The following is a 17,231-nucleotide window of genomic DNA, read 5'->3' as shown; positions in this document are numbered from 1 at the left end:
CTTGGGTGAGGTGACATCTTTTTAGGTGGTCTGGTTTTTACATTATATATTTCCTAATACCCGGAACTTCTTCATCTAAACTTTGCTGAAAATATTCAAGAGTTTTAGTCCTTGCATTTAAGATATGAGTTTTTGTTTTGTTTGTTTTTTGAGATGGAGTGTCACTGTCGCCCAGGCTGGAGTGCAGTGGCGTGATCTCAACTCACTGCAGACTCCGCCTCCTGTGTTCAAGCAATTTTCCTGCCTCAGCCTCCCAAGTAGCTGGGACTACAGGCACACGCCACCACGCCTGGCTAATTTTTGTATTTTTAGGAGAGATAGGGTTTCGCCATTGGTCAGGCTGGTCTCGAATTCCTGATTTCAGGCAATCTCCCCACCCCGGCCTCCCAAAGTGCTGGAATTACAGGTGTGAGCCCCCATGCCTGGCCAAGATATGGTGTTTTATTTGTAAGTTTATGAGCTCACATCTGGAAAAAACATTCACTACCGGAGGGTATACCATTTGGGTACTTTTATGAGATTTTAGTTCAGCACAGCTGACTCTTCTAGTTTGGTCAATTGTTGTAAGCCCCTCTGGTGGGTAGCATTTGCATATGTAAAGCAATGTGAACAGCCATAGCTGAAAGAAATAGGACTCCAGAATTCATTGTTTCAGAGTAAAAATTGTTATATCCTTCATCAGCACATTTCACCTACCAAAGCCTAGTTGTATCACCAAATATTATCCTCTGAGTCAGGGTTTCCCAACCTCAGCACCATAGACATTTGGGGCCATATAGTTCTCTGTTGTGGGGGGCATCATATTCTGTGCACTGTAAGATGTTGGCAGCATCCCTGGCCTCTACTCTCTAGATGCTATTAGCACCCTCCCCTCCAGTGTGTTAACCAAAAATGTCTCTAAGCATCACCACATGTCCTGAGGTTGACGGTTGGGAGGAGTGGGAGGGGTGCAAAAATCACCACAGGTTGAGAATCACTAAGAAAAATTAAAGGGACTCAGGTTGGGTGTGATGGCTCGTGCCTATAATCCCAGCACTTTAGAGGCCAAGGCGGGAGGATTCCTTGAGCCCAGGAGTTCAAGACCAGCCTGGGTAACATATGGAGACCCCATCTCTATGAGAAATTTAAAAATTAGCCAGATATGGTAGCATGTACCTGTTGTCCCAGCTACTCAGAACGTCGAGATTAGAGGATCACTTGAGCCCGAGAGGTCGAGGCTGCCGCAGTAAGCTGTGATCAAGCCACTGTGCTCCAGCCTGGGTGACAGACCAAGACCCTAAAAAAAATAATAATAATAAAATAAAATCTAAAGGGACTCAGACTCAGTCCTATCCCAAAAATGGCTGCCATAATTGCTTTTTTTTTTATTTGAGGAAGAAATAAGAATTACTGTTTTTCTTTGGGCCGGGCGCCGTGGCTCATGCCTGTAACCCTAGCACTTGGGAGGTTGAGGTGGGCGGATCACGAGGTCAGGAGATCAAAACCTGGCTAACACGGTGAAACTCCGTCTTTACTAAAAATACAAAAAATTAGCCAGGCGTGGTGGCGGGCGCCTGTAGTCCCAGCTACTTGGGAGGCTGAGGCAGGAGAATGGCGTGAACCCAGGAGGCGGAGCTTGCAGTGAGCCAAGATGGCACCACTGCACTCCAGCCTGGGTGACAGAAAAAATATATTTTTTTTCTCTTTTTCTTTTTTTTTTTTTTGTTAAAGACATAACAGATGCCCATATAGCACTCTTCCCAGGTGAAAAAGGCAAAATGGCATGCTGTGGTTACACACTGGGGATCTTGGAGCCTGGCTGTATTTATGTGTCAATATCTGCCCCTATTTAGCTGTGTGACCTTGGCCAATTTACTTAAACCTCTCTGAGCCTCAGTTTTTCTCTTCTGCACAGTGAGGCTAAAATAGTACTGCCCCATGTGGTTGTTGGGAAGACTCAGTAAGATAACAGATGCAACATCTTAGTGCTACAGCTGAGCACTTAGTTTATGCCAGCTGGCACTCTTGGTGTTAACTGTGCATATTTGTTGTATGACTGTCACTTCGATAGCCTGTACCCTCCTTGAGGGCAGGGACTTTGTCACATAAACATTTGATGGAAAGAAGGTAGGTCAATTGGGCTTTATAGAAGCCTATAATTCTGTGAAATTCCGGAAGATACTAACAGTATATGCATCACGTGTAATCTTTCAAAATGAAAGAAGAATAAATCAATAATATAGTGATTTTGTTTGGCTTCAAGTAATAATAGCAGGGGGATTCCCCACCATGTGAGTCACTAATGTACCGTCATACACTGCAGCTGTGACTGTCTCAAATGTAGTCATTTCCAGGTGAATCTGCAGTTAAATGATTAACCTATAGATGCTGTGAGGTGCCATTAAAAAGCCAAGCCTCTCCCGACGTCTTTCCTGTCCTGGCCTAGTGTGAAACCTTTAGGTGGCATCTACTTTCATTTCATCAAGATTTAAAAAGACAGTTTGATCCTTTTTGTCCAAGGCTTTCCCTGGGTCTTTCATGCCCCCGGGGAGGTCCTCCTAGCATGTGGCAGGCGCACACTCCTCAGCATTTTTGTACAAGCTGGGGCACATTCCTTCTTTCCTGGGTACTCGGGGCAGGAGGGAGTTTGCTTTGTCTGCCTGTGGGGTGTGCCGTGACCAGCCCCTCCCTCCTCATTTATGTCCTCCATGATACAGAAATGATGAGCAAATTTCCTACCTAGAGGGTGTATCAGGAAACCCCCAATGAAATAAACAGAAGTAGAGCAGCCAGCTTTTATAAAGCCCGAAACTCACAGAATTGGAAGTTTGAGTGACACAGATATGTTAACCGAATAACCCAACTGTTTCTCAACAATGGAAAGATGTGGGATCCAGACAGCAGTTTTTGCTTTTGTTTCTGCTATTAAGTGACTGCCCTCCATGTGATAAAATTGGAGAGGTGAACTGAGAGTTCTTCATTACAAATAGAGCTGACTTTATCTCTTACTGAATTTTGATTCTGAGCCAGGCACTGGGCTAAGTGCTTCACAAACATACTTTCCCTGACCCCTTCTGGCAACTCTCTGAGGTGGGTGTTGGTCCCATTTTACAGATGCAGACACTGAGATTCAGGAAAGTTAAGCAGCTTGCTAAATATCACACAGCGATAAGTGGCAGTACCAGAATTCTAACCAAGGCAATCTGACTTGGTTCATTTGGTTCTTGTGAGCTCCACAACAGAGGGGCTCTGTCCATTACTTGCTGACAAGAACAAGACCTCAAACATACATGGCACTCAAGAAATATCTGTTGATTAAAAGGAAGGAATGACTCCCAAAGCTTCTGAAATACATATCTGAAATACAAGTACCATGTCTCCTGAAGGTCCCTCTGCTTTTCCTTATAGCATATGTGTATGTGTGTGTGTGTGTGTGTATATATATATATATATATATATATATATATATTTTTTTTTTTTTTTTTGGCTAAAGTTTGACAGTAGCCTCAGATATTTAGGAACCATTGTAATAGTGGGGTGGGATAGGGCGGAGGTGATTTCTTGTAGTTCTTTGAGTGGAATCTAACAATTATAGATTTCAACAAAGTGGCTTAAATATTCCGCACATTCATTTCGTTAAATAAAGTGTAATCATCTGCAGCAAATTATTCTAAAACCATCAATACTTTTTTCACTTTCTCTTAGGATTAAGGGAATTTCTTGTGATTATGATATTTTATATAGCTCAGTTTCAAAATACGGCTTGATTCCAGCACTATCTTCTGTGTCAGTTTTAAATTTTTGACACTTTATTTTTTTAAGATAAGATTTGTAACCTTAAGATAAATTCTCCTCCTGTTGTAATTTCTTGATTATCTCTTTGTTAATGTTATTTATGTTGCTCCTCTTTTAATATTTTATCTATCTGTCTATTTACTTTTGCAATTGCAAAGTAATCCCAGATATTATTCTTCGGTCACTCTTTACTTCCTTCTTTTGATACCAGAGGGCACAACTGATCATTCAAGATGAGCGTAGAGCAGAAAGAAATCTAGAAGACCTAATTTATAGTTTTATTTTCACCTTGCAACTACTTCCCTTTCATCACTAGCAGCACATATATATATATATATAATATATATTTTTTTGAGACGGAGTCTTGCTCTGTGCCCCAGGCTGGAGTACAGTGGCGCGATCTCGGCTCACTGCAAGCTCCACCTGCGTCCCCCGCACCCGGTTCACGCCATTCTCCTGCCTCAGCCTCCCGAGTAGCTGGGACTACAGGCACCCGCCGCCTCGCCCGGCTAATTTTCTTGTGTTTTTAGTAGAGACGGGGTTTCACCGTGTTAGTCAGGATGGTCTCGATCTCCTGACCTCGTGATCCGCCTGCCTCAGCCTCCCAAAGTGCTGGGATTACAGGCTTGAGCCACCACACCCGGCCGATATTTTTTATCTACAAACAACATAGTGTTCAAACTCTTAGCTACTAGCAGGTGCCACATAGACAATAATAAATACTCATTAATGATTATTATGCTTATATAATGATCACTATAGAAAACATTCTAGTTCCATACTCTTAATTGTATTGCAGGACAAATAAAGCTCCTCTTTTTTTTTTTTTAATTTCCAAGAGTGAAAATTTTGGTTTGGGCAAAATACATTTTTCTGTTTTAATATGAAAACTGCAAGTGTATTTGTACATACACATGCGTATATTTTATATATATACACATACATACATATATGTAATAGTCCTACCCTATATGGACACCAATATTGTCCAAATAATAGAAAATGGGAAGCATACTTAGCTTCCTTGTATCTTCCTTTAAACTTTGATCTCTTTCCTCAAATACAGATCGTTAGTCTGAAATCCCCTCATGCCTTTTTCTTGTTGTTGAGATGGGTTTTTGCTCTCATTGCCCGGGTTGAAGTGCGATGGTGCAATCTCAGCTCACTGCAACCTCCGCCTATCTGGTTCAAGTGATTCTCCTGCCTCAGCCTCTCAAATAACTGGGATTATAGGCTCTCGTACTATAGCCGGCTAGTTTTTGTATTTTTGGTAGACATGGGGTTTCACCATGTTGGTCAGGCTGGTCCCGAACTCCTGACCTCAAGTGATCCAGCCACCTCGGCTTCCCAAAGTGCTGGGATTGTAGGCATGAGCTACTGCACCTGACCAAACCACCACGCCCGGCCCCTATCATGATTTTGACCAGAGGGTGCCTTTTATTTATCTTCTAAGATAAACACTGGAGAAAGGGAGGAGAATGAACACCGTTCAACTGCCTGCCCTGTGCCAGGTGCTGTCTGAGGCAAGGTGCATGAGCAATCTTTCAGCAAATGAATTCACCTCAGCTCCATTGCCGTTTTTAGAGCTGCATCCTGGCCCTTGGATATGAAGAGTCCAGAAATAAAAAACACAATAGGAGAATGATTTCAGCAATTTCAAAAGAAAAGCCAGCTTATATCCAGCTGCCAGCTAGATCAAGTACCACTACAATGAGAAATATTTTCCTAGCAACTTCAAACATTGAAAAGAATTAAAATGGTAATAATATTTAATGTTTAAAACAGGGACCTTACAACTCATTAGATGGTGAAAATCTCACTCTTGTATAAAATAGACCAACCTATATTCATTTTATATATATAAACTTTTATTATTTTAATTTTGAGAAATTCCAAGAGTCCTAAAAATATGACAATACCTGTACAACCACTTTAATAGATGTTACTAATATTTTGTCATATTTACTTCATCCTATTTTTATTAATAAAAGAAAACATTACTAGTGATATTGAAGTTTCTATACAACGTACCCTTCATACCATCTGCCCACAGAAGCAATCACGGAATTTTGTATCACTCCAATCCACATTTATACTATTATATGCACATATATGAAATCATACTTTGCACAAACTTTTAAGATTTCAGGCGGGGAAATGAACTGCTCTCTGCCTTTCATACTTAAAACCCACTCTAGTTCCCATGACCTTGTGCAAATCCAGTTACAATCTAATTATTTCAAATTCTCTAAGACGAAGTCCTTCACCTTTTAAGTAGAGTTTTTGCTTGCAGGGAGCATATTTGCTTTCAATGCAGGGACTGGCTGAATGGAGTCCAAAGCACTAGGGTTTCACATTTGTAAGTGATAAGAGGGGGAGGTGGTGACTTTCAGAGATCATGTTTCAAGTCCAGCCCTGGTTTTTATGTGTGTGGGAATGGACACAAAGGAAAACACAGCTGAGCTGCATTGTAACTCTTCCTGTAGAACCTGTTCATGTCCAGGGTGAGTAAACTAGGGTAGAAATGTCTTCCTAAAACAGCCTCCGGTGAAATTCGTCCTTGGATTCAAAGCAACTTACTTCCCAGGAAGTATCGGGCAAATCCCAACTGCCCCCCATTTTAGAAAGCTCTCTTTTCTGGGAAAATCTGCCACTGAGAACTTTGCCCTCCTCTCCCTGATGGGAGGAAAGAGTAGAATTAGGGAGGTGTCACTCGGTAGAGGTGCTGATGTCAGTAGTGTGTCAGCCGTGGGAGGCTCAGTTTGTGAAATTGAGTTACACCTAAGTGTCTTATGAAACTCAGTTCAGAACTCACCGGAGCTGCCGTCTGGGAGGGGGAGGTTGGAAGAACCCTGAGGTTTTCCCTCACATTTCTGTCCCATTTTTGGAACCTCTGGATTTAAAGAAATGAAAACCTCAAGTTTGTGGAGATTTTAAGAAATGGGTATGTAGCTTTATACTTTTATTAATTCCTCTTTGAACCTGAGTGAGTGTTGTGGTTATAGACAGCTATGTGTGCGGACCACGGAGGGCTGTTTTTAGGGTGTACTGGTTTATTTCACTGTTTGAAATTGGGGGGTCCAGTCTGAACACTTTTTTTCCCATGCCAGTGTATGTATAGAAACCTTCAGCTCATTTTGTTCCTTTACATGATGAGGTTTACATGTCTGTGAAAAGCCTGGGTTCCTGTATGTCAGGAAATGGTTTTGCTGATAGTGCATTGCAGAGAAGTGCTTATTATTTAGACTATTAAAAATAATCTTTTAAGATTCTTTGAACATAATTTTAAAATCCAGCCAAAGTCTAATAATATAATGAAACCTCTGTGCTGTTATTTCCCTAATCAAGTCTGGGGGCAGAGAAGAGGAATTTGACCATGAAGTCTAAGTTGACAGGACAAACCAAGGCTCAGGATAGTACAATGTCTTATAAAGAGCTTAGGAAGCAGCCCAGAAAACACAGCAAGGCGTCCTCAATTCTGTGAATGAGCCGCTTTCTATCAAATTATTTGGTTTTCAAATGCACGTTGCTAGTAAAGTTTGTTTCTCCCAATCAAACTGACAACAGCAATAGAATATCAGTAGTGTCTATATCAGAGTGTGCAGACATTGGGAGCTATGTTCAAAAACTGGAGGTTCTAGCTCAGAAACCAAGAAGAGGCTCTGGTGTTCCCTCCTACCCCTTCTCTGCCCCCAGTTACTGGTGCTAGGTTTCCGTGGCATTTAGGGGAACTCTCTTCATAGGTAGGAAACTGGTATCTCAGAGAATCACCCCTGCATGGGGGTTCCGTTTTACTTTCACTTTGCATTCTTTTGAAATTCAGTCTCTGATGTTATTGAAATATCCCTTCGAATATCTTTCCATTTAACTATGAAATCAATGTCTTTGATAAGGCTGGTGCTTACTGGAATCTGTGCAGGTTTCCTTATTATATAGTTGAGTCAGAGGAAAAATAGTGTGCATATTCTTCCACAGATGGTTGGTTTTATTGTTCAAGGAAGATTTATTGGCGAGGTGAATCTTAATAGTTAAAGATTGCTGTCAGAAGAAGGAATAAAATGGTTTCAGGTCATAGTTGATTTGTAAAAAGGCTGAATCACATATTCATACTTCATCGTATCAGTGTACCTTCTTGGAACTTATAATTGTTTGATTATTAAGCTGATTTATAGACTGAGTAAAAATAAGAATAAATAACCCTGCCTGGCTTTTCTGTTTTCCTTAGTTATTCCAATGGAAACAGCTGGAGAACTTATATTTCCGTGAGAAAAAATTTGCTGTTGAAGTTCATGATCCACGAAGGTGAGGATCAAAGACTTTTTCTCTGTGTGACCCAGTTACTGTACAAATAATGCTACTATCAACATTTGTGTACACGTTTTTATATGAACATATGTTTTCATTTCTCTTGGGTATATACCTAGGAGTGGAATTGCTGGGTCAAATGGTAACTATCTTTAACCCTTTGATGAACAGCAAGGCTGCTTTTCAAAGTGTTGCACCATTTTGCATCCCAAGCAGCAGTATATGTGGTTCCAATGCCGACACATCCTCACTGACACTTGTTACTTTTAGTTTTGTGTGCATGTATAGTTTATGCCATCCTAGTGGGTTGAAGTGGTACCTTCTTGTGGTTTTGATTTGCATTTGCCTCGTGCCTAATGATGGCTGAGCACCTTTTCATGTGCTTCTCAGCTATTCATGTATCTTTAGTAGAGAAATGTCTATTCAGATCTTTTGCTCATTTAAAATGTTGGTGTTCTTGGTCATTAAAAGAAAAAGAAAAAAAAGCCAAGGTAATCAACATTAACTGAAGTCAGGATGTTGGTTCTCAAATATCTTAGGAGAAATTCTTCTCCCCCACCCCCCTGCCAAGACAGAGTCTCACTCTGTCACCCAGACTGCAGTGCAGTCATGCAATCTTGACTCATTGCAACCTCCACCTCCCAGGTTCAAGTGATGTTCATGCCTCAGCCTCCCAAGTAGCTGGGAGTACAGGCATGCACCACCACACCAAGCTAATTTTTGTGTTTTTAGTAGAGACAGGCTTTCACCAGGCTGGTCTCGAACTCCTGACCTCAGGTGATCCACCTGCCTTGGCCTCCCAAAGTGCTGAACCATGGCACCTGGCCTTAAGAGAAATTACTAATCAGTCCTTAGTGGGAACTTTTCAGTCCCAAGATGGTTATGGATGGTTAGAGGCCAGAGGGATGGGAGGAAATACCTGTGATAAAAAGGTGACCCGAAGAGATAAGCAAAATTCCTACAAAAGAACATTAGTAACGCATCATACACACACAGTCTGTCTGCCTCTTGCCTGTTCTCTCTCTGTTTCTCTCTCTCTTTCACTCCCCCTCCCTTCCTTCTACCCTCCTTTCCCTCTCCCCCTCTCCCTCCTCCTCTCCTCCTTCTTCCCCTTCCCCTTTCCTCTTTCCATCTGGTGTACAAGCAGCACTCTGGACAGTTTTGGACTTGCATATTTTCAGCCATTATCATTAAGTGCATTATCTGATAATGTCAGAGCCAGCCAAATCTACCTAGATCTAAAATGCTCTTTTACCTTGAATTAGGTGCTCATCCCACACTTGGTTGCTGCATCTTTAAAATCTTATCCCGGCTGGGCGCGGTGGCTCACACCTGTAATCTCAGCACTTTGGGAGGCCAAGGTGGGCGGATCACAAGGTCAGGAGATCAAGACCATCCTGGCTAACACAGTGAAACCCCGTCTCTACTAAAAATACAAAAAATTAGCCAGGCGTGGTGTTGGGCACCTATAGCCCCAACTACTCGGGAGGCTGAGGCAGGAGAATGGCGTGAATCCGGGAGGCGGAGCTTGCAGTGAGCCGAGATCGCGCCACTGCACTCCAGCCTGGGCGACAGAGCGAGACTCCGTCTCAGATAAATAAATAAATAAATAAATAAATAAATCTTATCCCATTTATTCCTTACCACTTGTGATGGCTATACATCCTTAGAGTTTCTAACTAAAAGTTTTGTATAATCTCTAATTTGACTGATTCTTTATCAGCTTTTAAGTTCACGTGTATGTGTTTTTAAACATGCTGTTTATCCAGAAAGAGATTACTTAGGTCTGAATCGTTTTGTTGTAAAAGGAGAAAATCAGAAACTTGGTTGCCATTTGCATAAGAGTTTTTGCAACAGAAGACAAGAGGAACATGCCTTGTTACAATGCTGCTCTCAGGGTACATTTTGCATCATGCTGGGCCAGAGGGGAATTATTTGAGTGCTTTCTTTAATCTTTCAGGATTTCAGTTTCAAGAAGAACCTTTGGGCAAAGTGGCCTCTTTGTGCAAACATGGTATGCTAACTCTTCTCTCATCAAGTCCATTTGGGTAATGGCAATTAGTCAGCATCAGTTTTACCTGGACAGGAAACAAAGCAAAGTAAGTAACTGGCATCATTTCTATAGGGACAGATTCCCGTTTTGCATTCTGTTTAGAAGATAAGCCTTCTCACAAAAGATGCAAGCACATATATTTTTGCTCTCTGAGATTTTTTTATGTTTAACTTCCAACTATTTCAGATTTTTTATATGTTTAAATGATGGGCAATATATAAGCTGCTTTATAAGTTGTAAGACTGGCCAGCTTGTTGCCATGCATGTTTGTATATACTGGTGACACTGCTGGTGGTGATGGTGCCGGTGACATTTTAAAGTTAGTAACTGAACCACACCATGAGAAAATCATGTATAGTTATTAAAACATTTTAACTACAAAGCTTAAGGCTTGTGGACTTTTCGCTTTGTTTTATTTTTTGGTCTGAAGAATGCCACTTGAATATGTGAAAATTCTAAATTATCCTTTGTGTTGATATTTTTATTGTATGTTAACTTAATTGTTTTATTAATTTGAAGTATGTTTGAGTTAATTCTGTTTCATTGTTGTATACCTCTTAGGCAAAAATTCCTTCAGCCAGGAGTTTAGACGAGATTGCAATGGATTTGACAGAGACAGGAACACAAAGGGCCTCCAAGCTGGTGACACTGGAGGCGAAAAGTCAGTTCATCATGGCAAGCAATGGCAGTTTAATCTCCTCAGGTAACATCTTGGGATTAGAGAATGTGCAAGCCATCTTTATTTTGTTTTTTCCATCATAAACCACTTCTAAATTCATCTTTTAATCCATTCTTTTGGAAATAAATAAGCATGTCAATAAATATGTATGCAACAGCTTTGAATAAAATTTTAAGGCTAAGTGTTTAAAGAATATGTAGAAAGTCAAATTATAAATAGGTTGTGCACGTAATATGAGATACAAGGATGGTGAGTACCTTGGTGTGGCTTGAAAGAACATATTCCCCAGCAGCTGCTTTTTCCAGCATTTAGTTTTTGATACAGATAATTGTCTAATTCTCCATGCAATATAAAATGCTGTGCAAACATGATTACAAGCATACCCCTTAAATGTGATAGCTTCCCCTAAGCCCTTCCTCTGTAAAAATTCTGGAATCTCTTATCATTAACTATATGTAACTTTACTAAAACGATTCGTCCCATCTAAATCTCACTGTCAACTTGTGAATCTGAAGCATGACCTTCCTTCACACAGATTTTTCTTTTCCTTGCTTGCTTACTTTCTAAAAGAACACTCGAAACAACTCTTCAAGGACCGTCTTACCTTCTCTTCTGCTCAGAAAAATGAAAGTTTTCCTTGGGTGTGTCTGGGACATTAAACATTTTATCGTTACCCCCAAAATGACTGAGCCAGGATGCAAAAAGGCACATTTTCTTACCAGATTCTGTTTGATACCCAGAAGAATGAGAGAATGTTTTCTAGTTTCCTTTTATTATGTTGAGAAACAAGGAGAAAAGAAATAAACTACCATTTAATAGCAGCTTTAGCTTAAAATCCTTTGTCCCTTAGAAAGGAAGGAAACATCCCTTGTATAAACCTTCCCTGCCCTTCCCTCATTCCCTAGGTTCTCAAGACTCAGAAGTTAGTGAGGAGCAAAAGAGAGAAAAAATCCTTGAACTAAAGAAGAAGGAGAAACTATTACAAGAAAAACTTCTGAAAAAAGTTGAGGAGCTTAAGAAGATCTGTCTGCGGGAGGCTGTGAGTCTGCTTTTTTGGGCTCATCGAATTGTGTTTGACAACTTTGGCCAGTGTCAATTATCCGCTCTTGATTCTGTCCTGTTTTACAGGAGCTCACAGGCAAAATGCCAAAGGAGTATCCCCTGAACGTAGGCGAGAAGCCTCCTCAGGTCAGAAGACGTGTGGGTACTGCCTTCAAATTAGATGACAACTTGCTACCGAGTGAAGAGGTATGATCAACGCCTCTGAGCCTTTCAATTAATCCTGAGACAGGAAAGCTGTCTGAGTGTAGTGGACTTTTTCCTTTGGTTTTTGAGTCTCTGCTGTATGTTATCTCACCAGCAGAGATGGATCGTGTAGACCAAACTGAACTCTTTCTTTCATGCCCACTCCAGTCAAAATTGAGTTCTCACTACTTTACTCCCTAAATCATAGACAGCATTCAGTGAACTCCAGATGTTTCTCAATTGAGAAGGCAGTATTATAAGAATTAAGAACTCCAGCATTAGGTTCGTTTACTTAAAACTAAATAATAGCCTTTGGCAAATAGTTTAGCCTCTCTAAAGTCTCAATTCTCAGGCCTCAGTTTTCCTCATCTGTAAAATGGGGGTAATGATTGGACTTCCCTCCAGGGGATCCAGTGAGTATTAAATGAGATAATACATGCACAGCACTGAGTTACAATCAAGTTAAAATATTTGTTAGCCAATATAGAATGTATAATACTTTCTCATTTGCATGTCATCAGCCAATATGACCATACCTATGTTTCTTGTAGAAATTTGACCATCTTAGCTTTAGAAAATTATCTGTTTTCTTCTTTGGAAATCTTTGCTATTTATTGAGTGCTTACTGTGTACCCATCTCTGAGCTAAGCAATGCACATATATTATCTCATTTAATCGTCATCCTACTTTCATAAGGTAGGTGTTATCTTCATTTTACAGATGAAAAAACTGAAGCATTAAAAGATGAAGCTGTGTATCCAGGGTCATGCAACCAGGAATTACCAGGAAGAAGATCAACCCCAAATTTATCTTTCTCTAAAACTATGCATATGAATATAACCTTCTGCATCCATGAGCTTTGAGTTAAGAATATATCCATAAAAACTGTGATCTTCTCCCAACCAACTGAATGAATGAAAGGCCATTCCCTTCCTTGAAAAGGGAAGAGGTTTGGACTAATGAGAAGTTCAAGTTAAGACGGGTAAAGGAAAGTGTTTGACAAGGATGTCTATGCAGTAAAATTTGGGAAGATAGTGTTCTCAAAGAACAGCTGATTCAAGAAAGTGCACAGCAAGTTTTATTACACAATGCATGTAAGAGTTGGTCATATGTGTCCGTAAAAATAAAACTATCATTGTATAAATGCAGGATCCTGCTTTGCAAGAACTGGAGAGTAATTTTCTAATACAACAAAAGCTGGTGGAAGCTGCAAAGAAACTTGCCAATGAGCCAGACCTTTGTAAAACTGTGAAGAAAAAGCGAAAGCAAGATTACACAGATGCAGTGAAAAAGCTTCAGGAGATTGAAAATGCAATAAACGAATACCGAATTAGGTGTGGAAAGAAACCCAGCCAGAAAGCAGCAGTGTTACCAGGTTAGTAATAAGTAAGGTTTTTTTTGAGTCCCCTACTTAATACTTAATGGTACCTAGCATGTCCAAACCAGTTACCAGTTAATTTGGTGAGAGATAGGAAGAAGAACCAGATGATCAAAACTAAGTTTTCTTGTTTATTTGTAGACAGACTTTCACTCTTGTTGCCCATGCTGGAGTGCAATGGGGCAATATCGGCTCACTGCAACCTCCACTTCCCGGGTTCAAGTGATTATCCTGCCTCAGCCTCCCAAGTAGCTGGGGTTAACAGGCATGCGCCACCACACCCACCTAATTTTGTATTTTCGGTAGAGACGGGGTTTCTCCATCTTGGTCAGGCTGGTCTCAAACTCCTGATCTCAGGTGATCCACCCTCCTCGGCCTCCCAAAGTGCTGGGATTACAGGCATGAGCCACGAGCCACTGTGCCTGACAAAACTAAGTTTCTTAGGATAAAAATTGTTTGGAATTTCAGTTTTATAAGTATGTAAACTTGATTAAAAATGTCTGTAATTTATGAAGGCTATTTAGAGATATGGGCAGCACGGGCACAGCGCTCCACACCTATAATCCTAGCACTTTGGGAGGCTGAGGTGAGCAGATCACTTGAGCTAAGGATTTTGAGACCACTCTGGGAAGCATGGTGAAACACCATCTCTTCAAAAAATATTTAAAAAATTAGCCAGGCATGGTGGTGCCCACCTGTAGTCCCAGCCACAGGGGAGGCTGAAATGGGAGGATCATTTGAGCCCAGGCAGTTGAGGCTGCAATGAGCTATGATTGCACCACTGCACTCCAGCATGGGTGACAGGGCAAGACCCTGTCTTAAAAAAAAAAAAAAAGTAAACAAAATTAAAAAATAAAGACATAGGCAAATGGTCATGATATAACATGAAATGCAGAAAAGCCTGATATAAAATTGTTACCACAACATGATCTCAATTTTATAGAAATATGCACACACAAAGACTGGCCAAGAACCATTTCAAAAATACTAATAGTTGTGAAATTTCAAGTAACTTAATTTTCTTCTTAATATTCTTCTGTATTTTCCAAGTTCTCAACATTATGTATTTATGACTTTCATTTTCAGAAAAAAAAGTAAACTGAGAACTCCCAGGTAGATTTAAAGTCCAATTGACCTTACATGTTTATTGGCATGGTTTTCAGCCTGGTGATTGAAATATGATTGTATTTTTTTGATTCTGAGAGTTTTTTTCCTTTACATTTTAACATCTAGGAAATTGGGATAGTTTTGTTTTTTTTGTTTGTTTGCTTTCGTTTTTGTTTTTGAGACAGAATCTCTCTCTGTGGCCCAAGCTGGAGTACAGTGCTACCATCAAACCTCACTGTAGCCTCGACTTCCTGGGCTCAGGTGATCCTCCTACCTCAGCCTCCCTAGTAGCTGGGACTATAGGCGCACACCACCATGCCCGGCTAATGTTTTGTAGACATGGGGATTCACTGTGTTGCCCAGGCAGGTCTCAAACTCCTGAGCTCAAGCAATCCTCCCGCCTCAGCCTCCCAAAGTGCTGGGATTGCAGGTGTGAGCCACCACGCCCAGCCTTGGGATAGTTCTTAACACACTAGATGGTGTGTTACAATCATACTTGGCAGTACTTTTTCAATTAATTTATTTTTTACTGGTATTTAAAATATATATCTTAGATTTGATGAAATAAGGTAAGTGAGTTTAGAATATACTTGGGTGTAGAGCAAATGATTTACAAAGCAGACGTTGCCTTTGGAAAGGGAATGCACAGCATCAACACACAAGTGTTAGTCCACTACAGCTGGAGAATGTAGAGTAGCTTTGACTGAACGTGAAATCCAGGTGGCCTTGGGGATCGTTAATTTCTGGACCTACAGATATGGGTTATTAGCATTGTGCTTAACTTCATGACCATTTGCTATGGCCCATTCATCCTCAAACTGTGCAAAATTCAAATGTTCTCCTTTACAGTGAAAGTATGCCTGACAGCTGACTATACTGGCACCTTGCCTTCAAGCTCCACTGTGTGTCTAATAGAGAGAGTTCACTTGTCTCTGATACAGCTTAACATTAGAGATTGATTGGAGAGCTTCCCTTCATAATGGTTTTGAATTTTACATTGAAGGATTATATTTGCCTAGAACTTTGTGCCAAAGCACTCAATTGAATATGGAATGATTTGCAAATGCAGATCAATGCATGTGAGATACTTATCTTTACTGAATATGTTTGTGGGTATTTTTTTTTTATTGTTTTTTGTTTTGTTTTGTTTTGTTTTGAGACAGAGCTCTATCTGCTGCCCAGGTTGGAGTGCAGTGGCATGATCTTGGCTCACTGCAACCTCTGCCTCCCAGGTTCAAGCAGTTCTTCTGCCTCAGCCTCCCAAATAGCTGGGGTTACAGGCAATCACCACCATGCTTGGCTAATTTTTGTATTTTTAGTAGAGACAGTGTTTCACTGTGTTGGCCAGGCTGGTCTCAAATTCCTGACCTCCAGTCATCTGCCAACCTCGGCCTCTTGAAGTGCTGAGATTACAGGCATGAGCTACCATGCCTGGCCATGTTCTTTAACAGTTGATGGATACCAGCAATAGTCAGAGTGTTATGGCCATTGCCAACCAGAACGCAGTGTCTAGGTAACTAAAGATTTAAGTCTAGCTAACATTTACTGAGCATGTGTCATGTAATGCTGGGAGCTGGGCTAAGGGCTTTACATCTGTTATTCTAACGCCTCACCCCAGCACTACGTGATAAATACTGCTGTTATCCCCATTGTGGGGTTGAGCCAGGTGATACAGATTAATTTGCCCAAAGTCTCATAGTCGATAAATGGCAAAACCAAGACTTAAACCTAATTCAGTGGTTCTCAACCAGGGAGGCTGGAAATCCTATAATGCACAGGACAGTTCCCCAGGACAGAGGATTATCCAGTTCAAAATGTCAGTAGTGCCACTGTTGAGAAACCTGTTGAAAAGCTTGGCCAGTCATAGTGATTCACACCTTTAATCCCAGTACTTTCGGAGGCCTAGGCAGGCAGATCGCTTGAGCCCAGAAGTTCAAGACCAGCCTGGACAAAAGGTGATACCCTATCTTTACTAAAAATCCAAAAAATTAGCCAAGCGTGGTGCTGTGTACCTGTAATTTCAGCTACTCAGAAGGCTGAGGTGGGAGGATTGCTTAAGCGCAAGAGGTTGAGGCTGCAGTGAGCCATGATCGCACCATTGCACTCTAGTCTGGGCAACAGAATGAGACCCTGTCCTAAAAACAAACAAGAAAAAAAAAAAAAAAGCCCTTTCTTTCAGGGAGGGGTCGAAAGCCAAGTTATATTAAGAGTAGATTCTCAAATGAGGATTCAGATGTGTTTTATTTAACATTTAGCATTTATGATAAGAATGGCATGATTTTTCTTTCCAGTTTGTTGGTCGTAAGCACTAAATATGTAGGTAAAGTTTTCTTCCAGTGTAGAAGAAACACTGAAAACTAGTTTAAAACCAGCACTCCCTTGAAGTCTGTTCCATTTTAAGAAATAATCTAATGTAATATTTGTACCATATGTAAAATGTTTTGATTTTTATTAGTATATGAGTCCATTCTTGCTACGGTAGTTAATTATTCTTAATGTACTGTAATTAATTACATTTATTGAAATGAAAATAAAATGCACTCCACTGAAAATTGTTTCTCTCAGCCCCCTCTAATTGTATAAATGCACAATTGCACTAAAGGCAGTTATTTTTATTCACAGAAGACATAATCCCCTCAGAGAGTAGCTCTTTGTCTGACACCACCACCTTTGATGATCGTAAGTGGCTC

General features: G+C 40.6%; 1 protein-coding gene across 21 annotated transcripts in view; it reads left to right on the top strand.

Annotated features, from left to right (window-relative positions):
• FRMD4B (FERM domain containing 4B) overlaps nucleotides 1–17,231 on the top strand; it is a 360,118-nt gene that overhangs the window by 323,935 nt on the left and 18,952 nt on the right. For 19 of the 21 annotated variants that reach the window (XM_074032675.1, XM_074032676.1, XM_074032681.1 and 16 more), the window contains 7 exons: nucleotides 8,000–8,076; nucleotides 10,040–10,178; nucleotides 10,694–10,835; nucleotides 11,717–11,850; nucleotides 11,940–12,059; nucleotides 13,206–13,431; nucleotides 17,164–17,220. In XM_074032675.1, the coding sequence (XP_073888776.1) occupies nucleotides 8,000–8,076; nucleotides 10,040–10,178; nucleotides 10,694–10,835; nucleotides 11,717–11,850; nucleotides 11,940–12,059; nucleotides 13,206–13,431; nucleotides 17,164–17,220 (895 nt within the window). Of the gene's footprint in view, nucleotides 1–6,191; nucleotides 6,279–6,580; nucleotides 6,719–7,999; nucleotides 8,077–10,039; nucleotides 10,179–10,693; nucleotides 10,836–11,716; nucleotides 11,851–11,939; nucleotides 12,060–13,205; nucleotides 13,432–17,163; nucleotides 17,221–17,231 lie in introns of those variants that run through there. The other 2 variants (XM_074032687.1, XM_074032688.1) reach the window with 2 other exon arrangements.

The sequence above is a fragment of the Macaca fascicularis genome, chromosome 2 (genome assembly GCF_037993035.2).
Source record: "Macaca fascicularis isolate 582-1 chromosome 2, T2T-MFA8v1.1".
NCBI classification, from domain to species: Eukaryota; Metazoa; Chordata; class Mammalia; order Primates; family Cercopithecidae; genus Macaca; species Macaca fascicularis.
This window is presented reverse-complemented; position numbering and strand designations above follow the sequence as displayed.